Genomic DNA, 17,772 nt, shown 5'->3' with positions numbered 1-17,772 from the left:
TAAAAACGCATGGTTTTAAAAGAAAAACGCTTTCATATAAATGGAACATGACACTAGCTATGTTTCCTTCCACCTATTTTTATGCACAAGTATTTTTATGTGCGCATAAAAATCGGTTGATGGAAACATCAAGATGCGCATAACTTTAAAAAAAAATGCATAAAAAATGTATGCGCATAGACTTAGGATAAAGTAGGATAAACTTTTTATTCTATAAAAAGACGTGCATAAAATATGATCAAAGCACTTTTACCAAACAAATTCCAGTATGCGCATTAAAAAAAAGTCATGTGATTTTGTTATAAAAGATCATGTGATGATAAAAATGTGTGTGAATGGACAAACCTGCTGGCTGAGCACATTGTAAAACATCTGAAATGTTGTTTTGGTCATTCTAAAACACTGTAACCATTTCAGTATTAGTGTTATATTAATAATTAATATTAATCTCCAGAATCAAGAACACCTGTGCTCTGCATCCTACGCGTTTGAACGCCACCACACGTTCAGTGCATGTTGCCATTGTCTTCTGAAAAATTAAATTTTTACTCTTGATATATTGATGCCAATTAATCAGGAAGTGACGATTTTGTTCTCTTTGATTTATTGGATGGAAACGCTGCTTCATCCGCACATCTTTTATGCAATAATCCAGTTTTGCGCATAGATTTAATTTGCGTCTTTAGATGGAAACATAGCTACTGACATGTACGGTATAGGTCCTACATTCACTGAAACTTGATTGATATGGAAATGCGATTGGTTGGTAACTTTGTTCCTTATATGATGACAAATATACAATGACATGATTGCCTATCACTGATTAGCCTATTTTAACTTAACAGAAGACTAAAACTAGCACTCAGCAATGTAGATTTCTTTTAGGAAAATTAAAACATGGGTGAAAATATATATTTTTTAAATAATGTCATTGAAATAAGTTATAATGTATGGTAACCGTATGTCAAATGGAGCCTATTTAGACTGTGTGTACACTAACAACCCTAATTTTCTAAGAAAAGGAGGAAGGTTTTGTGGTAATCAACATCTTCTCATAAGTGCTTTCAAATAAGATTAGCTTAAACTGAACCCAGAATATTCCTCTGACCACAGACTGCGCTCATGATAAATCACCTTTTTTTAAAATTCAGTGTAACGTGTCTCAAGAACCAAAAGCTGTACCTTCAAGGGACATCAATTATTGAAGAATCCATTCATCTCTACAACAGAAGTCTAATTACAGCTAGAATAAGGCCAAATTGAATGAGGACGTATGATCTCATTACGTGCTGGTGTCTGATACACCACTAAAAACCAATGGCACCAGACCTAAACTAAACCAAAACCTGTGCTGAGATCATGTGATGCTTGCCTATCTGCATTTGGTTGCACCATCTAATGATGTCACAGAGACTCCGTCCCCTTGTAACTCGTGCAAAATGTCCCATCAGTGACAAACGGTTTGGCACTACTTGTCTAACCGCCAAAAGATGGAGTCGGGCAATAATCCTCGAAGGAAGGAGCTCTTTGGAGGGACTGGCGAGGAAAAGGTCTGCTTGAGTCCCACCTGACGTGCTAAAATGTTAGTCGCACCCTAGTTTTTCCTTGCAGCCCGCATTGACAGATGGAGCGTGTTGTCTTCTGGTGGATGTTGGGGAGTCTCTTTGGATCGGTGATGATGGGATAGAGGAGGATGAGACTGCTAGGGTGAAGTAGGGCACGGAGATTAGGTTAGTGTGATGTAGGCGGATGCTTTTTCCTTTAGCTGCCGCAGACACAGATGGCAACTCCAGCTCCCTGCAAAACGAAGAGACACAAATGTTGGATAATATTGAGCCATGCATTAATATTGTGGCCAGAGATAGAAATAGAGGTTTTAAATAGAAATTCGTATGCAATGTAAATGATGTATTCTTTTAAATCATTTATAGTATTTACTGTATCTTAATTTTACTCATGTAGCCTGTCGCATTATAAAATATTTCTTTCTTGTTTTAAACGTGCATATATAGCCAGTGGTGTAAAGTAACAAATTACACATACTCAAATTACCGTAATTGAGTAGTCTTTCTCAGAAATTGTAATTTACTAAGTAGTTTTAAAAATGTGTACTTTTACTTTCCCTTGAGTACACGTTTAGTGCTGTATTGGTACTGTTACTCCACTACTTTCCTTAAATCTGCAATCATTACTTCATTTTGTCTTGTGATTACTGTCCAATGAGATTGCATATAGAAGGTAAATCACCTTATAAGGAACTACCTCAAGACATGGGCGATTTATAATTGCAGCAAACTGTATGGAAGCATTAAAAGTGTCCAAGACGATGTCCGAAATCTTTACATGCATTGACCCAGAGACTGTTTAGAAGCATGTCACTAATGAGAAGATGACGGATGTTTACTGTATGATGACCGAAATGGCCTTAAACACCCAGCAGGCACAAGACATCAACATGACGTCAGATTGACGTTGTATCCCAACATTGTAGGGATGTTGCATTTTGTTTGGAAATTAAAATTTGGTTGACATCAGAGTCCAACGTTAGGCTGACGTCAATGTCCAACGTGACGCCCAACCTAAAATCAACCAAATATCAATGTATAATGATGTTACCACTATGACGTCTATCAGACGTTGGATTTTGGTTGCCATACCTGATGAATAAATGTCAGTATTTGACATCAATATGACGTTAGTTTAAGATATTTGCTTGACGTTGGATTTGGGTCACTTTCCAACACATCCTGAAATCAACCAAATATCAACGTCATTTGACGTCGTTATTGGGCATCAAAATAACGCTGTCCTTAGACGCTGGCTAGATAATGAATTTTGGTCACCTGACGTCAAGACCTAAATCTAATCTAATTTTAACATCTTATGACGTTGTGTGCCTGCTGGGCAATAACTAAATGCACTACAGAATGTTACGTTTACACATATCCACAAATTACACGTAAATACATCAGCTTTTTACAGCATAATACTCACTACTCTTGAGTACTTTTGAAATCACTGCCTTTTACTCATACTTTGAGTAATATTGACAACAGATACTTTTACTTGCACTACATTTTTAGGCAAGTAATGGTACTTTTACTTGAGTATAATTTTTCAGTACTCTTTCCACCACTTTCTATATATGACTTAATAGTAACATATGTAATATTGGCAAAAACAGAAATATCATGGCAATAAGTATATTTCAGTTGTTGTTTTTTTTTAGTCTTATGGTATTTCTTAAATTATCAAACTGTGTTTTTGTTTTGAGCAAACAACTCTCTAAAACGTGTAAGACTTTTCTGACAGTAATTAATTTTTTTAATAATAATTACATTAACAGCTGTAATTTCCACCAAAAAAACCCCATGAAACAAATAAAAATAAATAAAAATAAATCATTCACCAAGTTTTCTTGTTTTATTACACAACCTCTGTAAAAGTACTATACCTGACAAAGGTCTTGTTGCCTGTCCAAGTTTTAGGAACAACAAATATTAACTTGACTTCTAGTTGATCATTTGGTATCAAAAGTGGGTAATATGAATAGCAAAGGCCTATAGATCACGCTTATTTTACCAAAAAAAAATAGGATCATGCCTTGATTTTTAATTATTTAATAGTACAGTAAGGTCTGACTTTGCTTAGACAAAAGTCTCGTCCCTCAACAGAAATAATGTACAGTAAAGAATATACTGTAAAATCATTGTGCAGTGGAAAAAGAATTAATATTGTGTGTGACTCCCATGACATCCATCTATTCATCTCTGCAATGACTCAAATAACTCATTATTAAAGTCATCTGGAATGGCAAAGATAATGTTCTTGCAGGACTCCAAGAGTTCATAAAGATTCTTTGGATTCATCTTCAATGCCTCCTCCATCTTACCCTAGACATGCTCAATAATGTTCATTTCTGGTGACTGGGCTGGCCAATCATGGAGCACCCTGACCTATCAGCAGCTCTCCTGCTGAAGAATTTGCCCTCTCCTGTTGTTTGTAATGTAATGGGCAGGGCAAATGTCTTGATACCTTGATGTTGCATCCACTCTGCAGATCTCTCGCACACTCCTCAAGCAACTCCTCCAGGATTCCTATATAAACAGGAGGCTCGTCAAACTGGTCGTGGTGGTGGAGTTGCGTCAATCTTTAGTGATATTCTTAATGTTAATCAGAGAAACGGACTTATGTTTAGCTCCTTTGAAGTATTAGCGCTTAATGTTATCCTTCCAAACACTATGCAAAAACCTATGTTATCTCTCGCTCTAATCACCATATATAGACCCCCAGGACCCTATCTCAATTTTCTAAAAGAGTTTTCTGATTTATTCTCTGACTTGCTAGTTAAAACTGATAAAATACTAATTGTAGGAGACTTTAACATCCACATAGATGACGCTAACGACACATTAGGACTCGCGTTTATGGACTTACTACATTCACTAGGGATAAAGCAAAATGTTATTGGTCCAACCCATCGCTTAAAGCATACACTAGATCTAATTCTGTCTTATGGAATTGAGGTCATTGATGTACACATTATACCACAAAGTGATAATATTACAGACAACTACCTCTTACTATATAAGCTGTGTTTACCTGAAATTAGCAGATCCGCTCCGATATATCGCCCTAGTAGAACTATTGTTCCATCCACCAAAGATGAATTTATAAATAACCTACCTGATCTTTCTCTATTTCGAAATGCACCCACAAACGCAAATGACCTTGATGTAGTAACCAGCAGTATGGATGCCATCTTTACTAGCACTCTAAATACTGTGGCACCCATCAAACTAAAAAAGACTAGAAAGAATAAAACTACACCATGGTATAATAGTCATACCCGCGCTCTCAAAAGAGCAACCCAAGCCCTGGAACGTAAATGGAAAAAAACTAATTTAGAAGTTTTTAGAATTGCGTACAAAGACAGCTATATGTACAATGTCCAGCTATAGGAGGGCTCTAAAATCTGCCAGGGCTGAGCACCTCCGCAAACTGATAGAAAATAATCATAACAATCCTTGATTCTTATTTAACACCATCGCTAGTGATGACTTCATGAATTTTTTCAGTGATAAAATAGAAGGCTTTAGACAGAAAATAGGAGATATTAAACTTTCTGCACCGCCTTATATACTTCAGATCCAGTAAACATCCCACCGAATCAAAATAACCTACAGTGCTTCAAAATCATAGAACAGGAAGAGCTAGATAAAATTATAAATAGTTCTAAACCAGCTACGTGTATATTGGACCCAATTCCAACAAAATTACTGAAAGAATTGCTACCTGTTATAGGAGAACCTCTTCTTAACGTTATCAACTCTTCTTTATCTTTAGGCCATGTTCCAAATCCTTACAAGTTAGCTGTCATTAAGCCTATTATTAAGAAACCACAACTGGACCGCAGCAACTTAGCTAATTATAGGCCTATTTCAAACCTTCCATTTATATCTAAAATACTAGAAAAAGTTGTTTCTGCTCAATTATGCTCCTTTCTGCAGACGAACAATGTTTTTGAAGTGTTTCAGTCAGGTTTCAGAGCTCATCACAGTACAGAAACTGCATTAGTGAAAATAACCAATGATTTACTCTTAGCTGCTGACCAAGGGTGCATCTCGCTATTAGTTTTACTCGATCTTAGTGCGGCATTTGACACCATTGACCATGGTATCCTCATAAATCGCTTAAAGTCTACAGGTGTCCAGTGACAGGTTCTACAATGGTTTAAGTCATACTTAGCTGACCATTACCAGTTTGTGAATATTAATGGACCACCTTCACAAGTCAGCCCAGTAAAGTACGGGGTGCCTCAAGGATCAGTTTTAGGCCCTTTGCTGTTTACAATATACATGCTACCCCTGGGAGACATTATTAGAAGACATGGGATCAGCTTTCACTGCTATGCAGATGATACTCAATTATATATTTCAACTAAACCTGACGAGATGTCTAAACTGTCCAAGCTAACGAGTGTATTAAAGATGTTAAAGACTGGATGACCAACAATTTTCTTCTCTTAAACTCAGACAAAACAGAATTATTACTTATTGGGCCTAAATCCTGTACACAGCAGATCTCACAACTCGACCTACAATTACAGGGATACAAAGTTAGCGTTAGCTCTACTATAAAAGATCTGGGTGTCATATTAGACAGCAATTTAACGTTTAAAAATCATATATCCCATGTCACAAAAACTGCTTTCTTTCATCTGAGAAATATTGCTAAGTTACGAAGTATGCTATCCATCTAAGATGCAGAAAAGCTAGTCCATGCTTTTATGACTTCTAGGCTGGACTACTGTAATGCACTGTTTGCTGGCTGTCCAGCATCCTCTATTAATAAAACTTCAATTAGTACAAAATGCAGCTGCCAGAGTTCTTACCAGGTCTAGAAAATTTGATCACATCACCCCAATTTTATCCTCCTTACACTGGTTGCCTGTTAAGTTTTGTATTGAATTTAAAATATTGCTTCTTAGGCAGGTTCTGCATCTTGTTTATATACACTATGAACAGCAGCTACGCTAATTATTCTCTTTATTCTCCATTTCCACCTGGGGATACTCTTCCCGAGGCCCTCAGACTATGCAGAGTCACTGATTCGATCCAACGACGAGATGATCCCAAGGTTTTCCATATCCTGGACCAGGCCATATCCTGAGCAGCTACTGTGGTGGTCATGGAGAAGTGGAACATGAGACTGATTCCTGTGACACTCCAGAGACAGACGAGTCTTCGCTGAGGCCAGCTTCCAGCCTCCGCCGCTGGACTGCAGCTCTGCACAAGACGTTTGGCCAGCGGAGAAATTAAAATGGTCGTACCCAACTGAGTCTGGTTTCTCTCAAGGTTTTTTTCTTCACTTTCGCCAATTAGTGAAGTTTTTTTCCCTCTCCGCTGTTGCCACTGGCTTGCATGGTTCAGGATCTGTAGAGCTGCGCATCGTTGGATTTGCTCTTCAGTGTTTGGACTCTCAGTAGTGATTTAAACCACACTGAACTGAGCTAAACTGAACTGAATTTAAACACTACAAACTGAACTACACTGTTCCAATTTACTATGACCTTTTATGTGAAGCAGCTTTGACACAATCTACATTGTATAAGCGCTATACAAATAAAGGTGAATTGAATTGAATTGAACACTCCCATACTGAATGTAACCCCAAACCATGATTTTTCCTTTTCCAAACTTGACTGATTTCTATAAGAATTTTGGGTCCATGCGGGTTCCAATAGGTCTTCTTCAGTGTTTGTGATGATTGGCATGCAGTTCAACAGATGATTCATTGGAAAAATCTACCTTCTGCCACTTTTCCAAATGATCAGCTAGAAGTCAAGTTATTATTCGTTGCTCTAAAACTGGAATCGACGACAAGACTTTTGTCAGGTAGTGTACACTTTATTAATATTTAAGTTAGCAGTACTTTAAGATTTTTTTTTTACATATTTAATTATTAAAATATGTAAAATATTAAAATGATTAATAAAGGGACTGAGCCAAAAAGAAAATGAATGAATAATTATTAATAAATTAGAGATAGAAAAATATATAATTGACTTATTGCATACTTATTTACTTACTTATTTGTTTATGTATCTATCATAATAAGAACTTTATGATACAATGCACTCAAATGTAACACCGAAATGTAAAAGTCTCATCACATACCCTCAGGAGGCTCCGACATAGGGGGGCTTAGACAATACATATGATACCCTCTGTCGCAATCATCACAGAACAAAAGCTGATCCTGTAAAAATAATGCAAGTTGAATCTTGTATGAACAAGTCCCCAAACACCAGTGCTGGGGGCTCGGCATCCAGAAACACAGCACAAACACACTGCACCGAGAGAAAGAGCATTGCTTCGTTCAGTTGACTTACATCGTTCTCCGAGGTGCCGCACAGACTGCAGGATTTACACTCGATGCACTGCCAGCGGTAGGTCCGCACCGCCGCCGTCATGTTCACCGTGAACTGCAGGCACGACGGATGACCTGCACGAGCCATGAAAGAGGTAATGTGTTAAGAAAATTAATAAATCACATTTGCTGTCGAGCTGTCAAGGGTTTTGCTCTCACCTGATCGGCCGCAGTCCGCACAGGAGATGAGATCTTCGGGACAGCCAGTTTTCTTCGAGCCGCCCAGACAGAAGTCACAGTATCCGTTTGGGATGACGGAACCATCGGCTGCTTTTTTGGCTGAAAAGAGAAAAGCAAACGTGTTCATGAAAAGAAAGAAATTAAGTTCATCGATTGATAATACGCTACATTTTTATAGCAATTTTCACAGTGAGACATTTTGAGACATTCACAAAAAGTAAATTCTGTATTCTGCATGCCAGGCCAGTAGGTGGCGATGTCACGTTGTAAAGAAACATTACACACATGTACACAAACCCATCCCAATCACACAAGGAAACAATTTTATGTGTTGTCAGAAACGTCGATAATTGATTGCATACGATTTTATTTGTATGAAAATATACGATTTTTAAAAGGAGGCATGCCTCCAAACCCCACTTTAATCCTACCCCTCAGTGGGTATGAGATTGCACAAATGAATATGATCATTTTGAATGCCTTCCTTACTGAAAACACCTGACTCAGATCATTAAGCTTTTTAACAGAGAGATCCAGTAACTGATCCTTGTGTGTTAAATAAGAAAAACATACAAAATGTACAGATCAGGGGGTCCTGAGGACCGAAAATTGGGAAGCACCTGTCTAGACTGAACATGTTAAGCCCGGGACACACCAAGACATTGTCAAGGAACTAGTTGCGATGAAAAACGACTGTGTTGTTGCTTCGCATCGCCTGCGTCTGGTCCCGTCCGGACCAAAAAGCAGATCATGATCACACCAAATGGACAACAGCTAAATGAAATGGGAGCGTTCGTTCTACACCTGCATGGGTGAATGTATCTTTCCATACCTGCAGGGGGCAGTATTCTGCATTGTCTTTCCACAAAGAGGAAACCGGAACTAGTGTTGCACACACACAAACCGTAATCAAAGCAGTGCTTACGTAACATTTACACAGTACTTCTCTCTCCACAGAGGGATGTGCTTGTGAAAATATTCTTAAAATCTGATAATCCATATGATGCAAATATTTAAGAAATGCGATGAGATGAAAGTCGGTTTCTTTGTGTTTTCTTTTGACTTTCATCATTTGATTAATTTCGTCACTTCAGTTTTTGCACTGATTTGTAGCTGAACAGCCAATCAGAGAAATCTTTTTCACCGACAGCCTACATGCTGAATCATGCAAACCTGTTGTCGTTTTCACAAAATCCTGTTTTTGACATTTACACAGGTTCGGCGTGTCCATAGAGGCGACCAAGGCGGCTGCCTAGGGTGGCTGAACCCCTGTCAGCCACCTCCCTTCCCAGTCCTCACTTTTGACTTTCACCCACAACACTCTACCCTGCTCCCCTCTCAACAAACCAGCATTTTTCAACCATTTTTTGTGCATCTGAAAAACTTTGGACTAGAACTAGAACCAGTGACGTTCTTGCTCTGAGGCAACAGTGCTAACCACTGGGCCACCATGCCACCCATCTAGGATAGGAGGAGGAGTAAGGGTGGAAGGGGGGATTCTTCAAACAGAAGATGGCTGTGATATGAAACTTAGGGTATTTATAGTGGCTTAGGAATCGTCTGATTGGTGAATCATGATTGGATAATGCGGGACGGGCTGCAAGCAATAAGAAGCACATGATCCTCTCGAAATTTGTTTAGAAATAAACTTCACTTATGGAGGTTTTTTTCCCATTATACTGGGGAAAATGAAACCCAAGCCCCCTCCCCAAAAAAATCCCCAAACTGACAGGTGCATGAAAGGTACAGTGTTTTTGCCTGCAGTGTCTCGTCTAGGTAAATGTGCGCAGTAGTGTGACGGGCTGCTGTTATTCTCAGTGTGTGTGTGTCAGTGTGCTGTACGGGCCTGCTGGAGCTGAGGGAGGGGAACACATGCGCTCCACTGGGAGAACTGGAGGTCTGTTAAATATTGTCACAGGAAGAGAGGAAACTGCTGCAGAGAGAAACAAATACGCAGCAGGAGACTGGTGGATATAATTAACAAGAAGACAAGGACATCTCTGTGCGGCTCTCAGATCAGCCTCAATTCATGGCTGAGCGCCTCTGTCTTTCAGTGGCTTGAAGGAAATGCAGCACAGTGCAGCTTAGAATGGGGGAGAAAGGAAAAACCGTGAAATCTATCTGTAAAAATGATATAATAAACCTGTTAGTTGGTTAACAAATCAAACCGTAACTTTCATGAAATCTGATGAATTTTTGAAGCAGTAATCAGGTCTTTATAGGGAAGAGTCTTAACCCCTTTGACACATACAGTTGAGTTCTTTTTCAAATATCTCCGAAATGAAGTTTAACAAAGCAAGGATTTTAGGTTAGGTTACTTTATTTATACCCAAAGGTAGATTTAGTTTGCAGTCAAGAGTCCTCATTTCATAACAGTGCCACACAAAAATTCACATTGTGAAAACAACAAATGGACATCAACACATAAAACAGACATACAAAACATTCTCTTCAAGGGCAGCACGGTGGCGCAGTGGGTAGCACAATCGCCTCACAGCAAGAAGGTTGCTGGTTCAAGCCCCGGCTGAGTCAGTTGGCATTTCTGTGTGGCAGTTCTGTTTGCATGTTCTCCCCATGTTCTCGTGGATTTCCTCCGGGTGCTCCGGTTTCCCCCACAAGTCCAAAAGTATGTGGTACAGATGAATTGGGTAGGCTCAATTGTTCGTAGTGTATGTGTGTGTGAATTAGTGTGTATGGATGTTTCCCAGTGATGGGTTGCAGCTGGAAGGGCATCCGCTACGTAAAACATGTGCTGGATCAGTTGACGGTTTATTCCACTGTGGCGACCCCAAGCATAAAGGGATTAAGCCGAAAAAATATGAATGAATGAATAAATCTCTTCAAATGTCCAGCCACCCCCTCCTCACAAATAAAAAAAGTGTTTAAAGGCGACCTATTTGACAGCTTTTTCAAGATTTAAGATAAGTCTTTTGTGTCTCCAGAATGTGTCTGTGAAGTTTCAGCTCAAAACACTCATCAGATCACTTATTATACCTTTTAGAATATTGAGATTTTTTGCTTTGAACAACATGTAGCTGTTTTTGTTGCCTGTGCCTTTAATGCTAGTTCTCCCCGCTCACCATCCCCACGTGTCTGTCAGAGTCTGCCTCAATATCCGCGTCAGCTGCGTCAGATAAACATCACAGTGACAGACATGAAGGAAGCAGATCTTACTTAACGTTTGTGAGAAATACTACAGTAAAAACTTTCCCAATGATTATTTGATATATTTGTTTTGGAGTTCATTCAAGCCTTTCTGCAATGATGAGTCACACACAATGTCGTTACAAAGTTCACCAACACACACAGAAAGACACACACACACAGCGTGTTAATATCCACTGCTGAATGGATATTCGTTATGTTAATGTACAAAATAAACCTGATTTATCATCCACAAACTGGGATTGACGCATCTTCTTTTATAATTGTACTGACACGTGGCTTTGATGATAAAGTAAAGACGGTAAAATCGCTGTAATTCATTACAAACATGCACTGTTTTAAAAATGTTTTAAACTCTTAAAACTCATTCACATTTGATGATTGATGATCACAGAGTGCTGAACAGATCTTTTATTCCTGGTTGCTTTGCGCACATCCTGTCTTGTTGATATGATTATACGCATTTCTACAGAGACATGTTAATACGTGGCAGTCAATCATAATGGTGGGCGGGGAAACTGCAGTCTTACGTCGAGTTGCGGTAAGCCTCAAAATGGGAGGGATTTGGATCCTTTTTAACGTCAGGAAATAAAAATTAAAAAAGAGACTTATTGTGTTTATATCACCCCAATAGGAATGTGGACACACTATACCTACACACAGTCCTGTCCAAACAGCTTCCAAAATATGACTTTCATCATAGGTGCCCTTTAAAACAATCTACTGAATGAAAAATATACAAGTCACTGAAACACCTCTGCTTTAGTCAATGCCTTATTTAAATGTCTTATGGCTGCTGGTATGAAACTATTTTTGTATCATTTAGTTCTACAGCTTGATACTTAAAACCTGCAACCAGAAGAAAGGAGCTGAAACGCTACGGTTACTAAAGTAACCCTTCGTTCCCCGAGGGGGGGAACGGAAATGCTATGTTGAAACTTCCACTATGGGGATTTCGTCAGAATCCAATCATCTGAAAGAGTATAAAAACGGGCCAATGAAATGCCAATGAGTTGGCAGCGTCAGCGTGCACAGCTGGCGTCAATGACAATCAGTCATGCTATAAAGACGCAGCCAGTGCCATGCTCGACATCCTTTTCTAGCTGAATAGACTTTCACGCTCAACAGCTAAGGGACAATCGTTGTGGCGAAGGAACATAGCATTTCCGTTCCCCCCCTCGGGGAACGAAGGGTTACTTTAGTAACCGTAGCGTTCCCCTTCGGATGGGGAACTCCAATGCTATGTGGAAACTTCCACTATGGGGAAATCTATGGAAAACGCCACAACGAAAGAACCTTACTGCGTCCCTGGCGAAGGGTGTGCCACGCAGTAGAGCGAGCGCACCTACAACGCCCCGAGACACAGTCTACCAACGTGTCCCCTGGCCCTCACTTACCTGTTCAGAACAGTTATGTTTTTCGGGGAGTCGCAATAACCCAGTAAAATAGGTTTTGATACGACAGTACGTTGGGAAAGCGTTTAGTCCCGATAGGGAGGATGCTGCGGAGCTCACCTGTTACCCAGAGGGGAGACCTGGTGACAACCTATGGACTAGCCCAGAGATGGGGAGTCCTTGCATAAGGATGGTTAGCGGGGAGGGAAGACCTAGATGGGGGGACTATACCGTGGCTGAGTGAACGTATGGGATCGCCAGCGGGGATCAAACATAGCAGGTACCTATACCCAGAACGCGGGCTGACCAGCGGGCATGCCGACAACGTAACGGGCCAACACCTGACTCCTACACTGAGTCAGGTGCTGGGGGCCTCGGAGGAACTCTGCAGGGTTCGCCAAAGAAATGGGGAACTAAACTGACAAAGCTGAAAAAGCGCACGTATCTCCGGGTTAGGGAGAGTGGCGCAGCAAGCGTGTTTCGACACCTCAACCGAATCGTTTCCTCAATCACCAAGGGTTGCCTAATACCCTTGAGGAAACCGGCTCCACTCGCAGATTGTAACCTTGCAAATGTATTGGGTGTCACCCAAACCGTAGCTCTACAAATGTCTGTCAGAGAGGCGCTGCGTGCTAACGCCCAGGAGGATGCGATGCTCCGTAGTGGAGTGCGCTCTCACCCCCGGGGACACGGCTCACCCTGGCCCAAAGGCGAGGGAGATGGCATCCCCTATCCCGTGGGCCAACCTCTGTTTAGATACGGCACTTCCCATCTGCCGACCACTGTAATGGACAAAGAGCTGGTCAGAGGATCTAAGGCTCTGAGTGTGGTCCACATATATTCGCAAAGCGCGAACAGGACACAACAATGAAAGGGCTGGGTCTGCCTCCTCCGCGGGCAGCGCTTGCAGGCTCACTACCTGATTCTTAAACGGCGTGGTAGGAACCTTGGGCACATAGCCGGGCCTGGGTCTCAGGACAACGTGAGAGTAGGCCGGCCCGAATTCTAGGCACGAGTCACTGACCGAAAATGCCTCCAGGTACCTAACCCTCTTAACCGATGCCAACACGACCAGCAGAGCTGTCTTCAAGGACAGAAATCTCAAGGATACTGAGTCGAGTGGTTCGAAGGGATCCCCACGTAGGCTCGTAGCACTACCGCGAGATCTCAAGAGGGTATGAGAGGGGGGCGGGGTGGAAACATCCGCCTAGCACCTCTGAGGAGCTGGATGATGAGGTTATGCCTCCCCACGGTGCCGCCATCCACGCACCATGATGAGCGGAGATGGTGGCCACGTAAACCCTCAGTGTGGAGCGCGACAGCCTTCGCTCCACCTGTCCTGAAGGAAAGAAAGCACAACACTGATCTGGCAAGATCGGGGGTCTTCTCGGCGAGAAGCGCACCACTCAGTGAATAGACTCCACTCCAGGGCGTAGGCATGCCTCGTAGAGGGTGCACTAGCCTGAGTGATGGTATTAACCACCGCCACCGGTAGGTTACCTAAGTCTTCCTCGTCGCGTCTTATGGACCCCACGTGGAGGTTCTACAGAACTAAACGAGGGTGCCAGATGGTGCCCTGTCCCTGAGAGAGTAGGTCCTCTCTCAAAGGGACTCGCCAGGGGGGGCGTCGCGAGGAGGGAGAGTTCTGATATCCAGGTCCGGTTGGGCCCAGGGGCGCAACTAGCAAGACCTGCCCCTCGTCCTCCCTGACCTTGCACAGAAACTGCGCGAGTAGGCTCACTGGGGGGAGTGCATACTTACGCATGACTCGGGGTGAAGTCGCCATTCTCCCGGGGAAGGAGCTGCCGTGAGAGCCTGTTGGCCGCACGGTTGAGCCCATCCGGGGTGTGAATAGCAAGCAGCGACTTCAGCCACGTATGACTCCAGAGGAGCAGACGGTGAGCGAGCTGAGACATGCAGCGGGAGCGTATACCCCCCATCCGGATGGAATACGCTACCGCGGCCATGCTGTCCGTCCTGACCAGCACGTGTTGCCCCCTCAGCACCGGTAAAAAGCGGCGCAGAGCGAGAAACACTGCCAACAGCTCTAGGCAGTTGATATGCCAATGCAGCTGGGTTCCCCTCCACAGGTCCGCAGCAGCATGCCCGCTACACACGGCCCCCCCACCCCATACTGGAGGCATCTGCCGAAACGACAGCCTGCCTGGACGCCTGACCTAGGGGCACACTGGCCTGTAGGAAGGAGGGGTCCTTTCCAGGGGGTGCGGGTGCGGTGACACAGCGCAGTGACAGTCACTCGGTGTGGGCCCGCGTGCCATGCGCGTCTGGGGACCCGATCGTGAAGCCAATGCTGTAGTGGTCTCATATGGAGCAATCCGAGCGGCGTGGCCGCGGCTACGGATGCCATATGCCCCAGGAGCCTCTGAAATAATTTCAGGGGGACCACTTTTTTTCCTGTCGAACTCTCTCAGACAGTTCAGCATTACCTCGGCGCGCTCTCGTGAGAGGCGCGCCTCCATAGTGATCGAGTCCAGCTCCAACCCGAGAAAGGAGATGCTCTGCACGGGGGCGAGCTTGCTCTTTTCTTGGTTGACCTGAAACCCCAACGGGCGGAGGTGCCGGAGCACCTTGTCTCTGTGCATAATCAATTGCTCCCGAGAGTGGGCTAAAAATCAGCCAGTCATCGAAATAATTGAGCGTGCGGATGCCGGCGAGCCGAAGGGGCGCGAGGGCACCCCCCGCGAGCTTGGTGAAAACTCGCGGAGACAGAGAGAGCCCGAAGGGGAGGACCTTGTATTGCCACGCTCGACCTTCAAACGCAAACCGCAGAAACTGCCAGTGGCGTGGAAGTGTGGAGATATGAAAATACGCGTCCTTCAGATCTATTGCTGCAAACCAATCCTGAGGACGAACGCATCGCGTGATGCGCATCTGCGTAAGCATTCCGAAGCGCAGCCTGTGAAGGCAGCGGTTCAAAATGTGCAGATATAGGATTAGCCATAGCCCACCGCTTTTTTTTTTTTTTTTTTTTTTTTTTTTTTGGGGCACGATGAAGTGCGGGCTGTAAAACCCGCGCTCCATCTCGGCTGGAGGGCCGGCTCGATTGCATCCTTTGCCAGGAGGACAGCAATCTCCTCTCGCAAGACAGGGGCGGACGCAGGACTGACCCTGGTTGCCCGTGAACCTGGGAGGCCGTTTAGCGAACTGAATCGCATAGTCGAGTCTGGTCGTATGGATGAGCCATTGCGATGGGCTGGCCCGCGCTAACCAGGCAGGCAGAGCCCCCGCAAATGGTCCCACCCGCACGATCGCTGACGTGCCAGCGGCGGGGCAGCGTGGAGTGAGTGGGCTCATCCGGGGAGCGCTGGGGTCCCACAGGAGAGCAGGAGAGGAGATGTTCTCGTCTCGCACTCAAACTCCAGGAGAGGGGCTGGGAGTGGAGAGAAAGGAGACCGTTCTCTCGTGCTCCATGAGCCATTGGCGAAATGCACCGATCCTGCGAGCTGGAAGGCATAGCGTCCCAGACTGGCAGTGTTCGGGCTGTCACATCCGGAGGAGGGGAAAAGTGCTCTTTCACTGAGGATTTTGATGGCGTTTTTTTTTTTTTTTTTTTTTTATGCCTTTAAATAACGTGCCCCGCCCTCCAGCGGGGAAAGAGCAAATTCCCTCCTCCCCAGATGGCCCGCCTCACGGACGCTTCGCGGTCCGTTTTACCGAACTTAGCGGCGCCCTGGGCGGGGGACGCTGGTTGCCGGCGCGATGCTCGGCGCAGCCGCGTGGCCGGAGGCGCAGGCGGGGGCGGCGAAGCAAAGCTGCAGGCGGGCGTCCTCGGCGAAAAAGCAGTGGATGTGGATGGCTCGGCGGGGGGGAGCGGTCATACAATCCCGCCGATAGAGACCTCGCCCATCGCCTCCGACTGCTCTATCACCGGCGTGAATTCCTGGGCGAATTCACCGCCAGTGTCGCCGAACAGGCCAGCCTGGGATATGGGTGAGTTAAGAAAGCGAACTTTGTCAACGTCACGCACATCACCAGGTTTAGCCTGAGGTGGCATTCATGGATCACGGATGTGATCATCGTCCTTCCCAGGGCACACACAGCCGACTTTTTTTTTTTTTTTTTTTGTAAGAGCATAGTCGGTTGCAGTGCGGAGCGCATGCTCAGTCCTGGGTCAGAACCATCCTCGCGCAGCCGGGCCAGCGCCTGCGCTTGGTAGCGCTGGTAGGTGGCCATAGCACGCATGGTGAGGGGGAAGGCGCACGCAGCACACTGCGTGAGCCTACTGTGCCCATCCAGGAAGAAGGGGATGGGGAGGCTTAGAAGGTCTCGCCTTCATCCTCCACATCACACCCCTCTAATCGGTCCGGCCGCAGAGCTGGGGGATAAACCATCTCCAGAGCCATGGCCGAAGCAGCCTGGGGAAGCACAGCCGCAAAGTCTGCTTCTGGATTCGACGCCGCGCTCAAAGTCCCGGAGGGAGCGAGCGGGTTCGAATCCTCGTCAGACCTTGACAGCCCAACCTCCAAGGATGGTGAGGATGGAAGCGCACGCAGATCGGGCAGAAAAAAGTGCCCTCAGGACAGCGTAAGTTTACTGTGCACTTCCGGGAAGAAGGGGACGGGAGGCTTTGAAGGTCTTGCCTCCTTATATCCTCCACATACACCCATCTAGTCGGTCCGGCCGCGGGGCTGGGGGATAAACCATCACCAGACCCACGGCCGAAGCAGCCCGAGAAAGCACGGCCATCACGTCTGCTTTTTAGATGCTAACGCCGCGCTCTCCACCCCGGAGGGAGGGAGCGAGCGGGCTCGCATCCTCATCAGACAATGACAGCCCATCCTCCGATGCAGCGATGGACATCTGGCCCCCGGTGTCATCAGGTGAGAGAGCGACCATCCAAGGACGGAGCGCTTCTCTTCACCTGAAGCTTGGATGGAGCGCGTGGAGGAGCGAGAGGTCCACGGCCCGGGGGCGGCGGATTTACTCTCACTGAAACCCTCAGATCTGCCCGAGTGCCAACCGCAGTGCGGGGGACAACTGAGGTGGGTGGCTCTTTTGCAAGAGCGAGCCGCGATCTTAACTGCGCAACAGACATGACATCAGTGATGGCATGCACTGCCCGCGAGCACCGCATTAACAT

General features: G+C 44.8%; 1 protein-coding gene across 1 annotated transcript in view; it reads right to left on the bottom strand.

Annotated features, from left to right (window-relative positions):
• Positions 1 to 1,413: 1,413 nt before the first annotated feature.
• Positions 1,414 to 17,772, bottom strand: part of dpf1 (double PHD fingers 1) — a 122,967-nt gene continuing 106,608 nt past the window's right edge. The window contains exons 9-12 of the mRNA XM_056474258.1: positions 8,092 to 8,211; positions 7,895 to 8,007; positions 7,680 to 7,761; positions 1,414 to 1,797 (exon numbers count right to left, since the gene is read on the bottom strand). Of these exons, the coding sequence (XP_056330233.1) occupies positions 1,727 to 1,797; positions 7,680 to 7,761; positions 7,895 to 8,007; positions 8,092 to 8,211 (386 nt within the window). The 3' untranslated portion in view covers positions 1,414 to 1,726. The remainder of the gene's footprint in view (positions 1,798 to 7,679; positions 7,762 to 7,894; positions 8,008 to 8,091; positions 8,212 to 17,772) is intronic.

Source organism: Danio aesculapii, chromosome 15, assembly GCF_903798145.1.
Source record: "Danio aesculapii chromosome 15, fDanAes4.1, whole genome shotgun sequence".
Taxonomy (NCBI): domain Eukaryota; kingdom Metazoa; phylum Chordata; class Actinopteri; order Cypriniformes; family Danionidae; genus Danio; species Danio aesculapii.
This window is presented reverse-complemented; position numbering and strand designations above follow the sequence as displayed.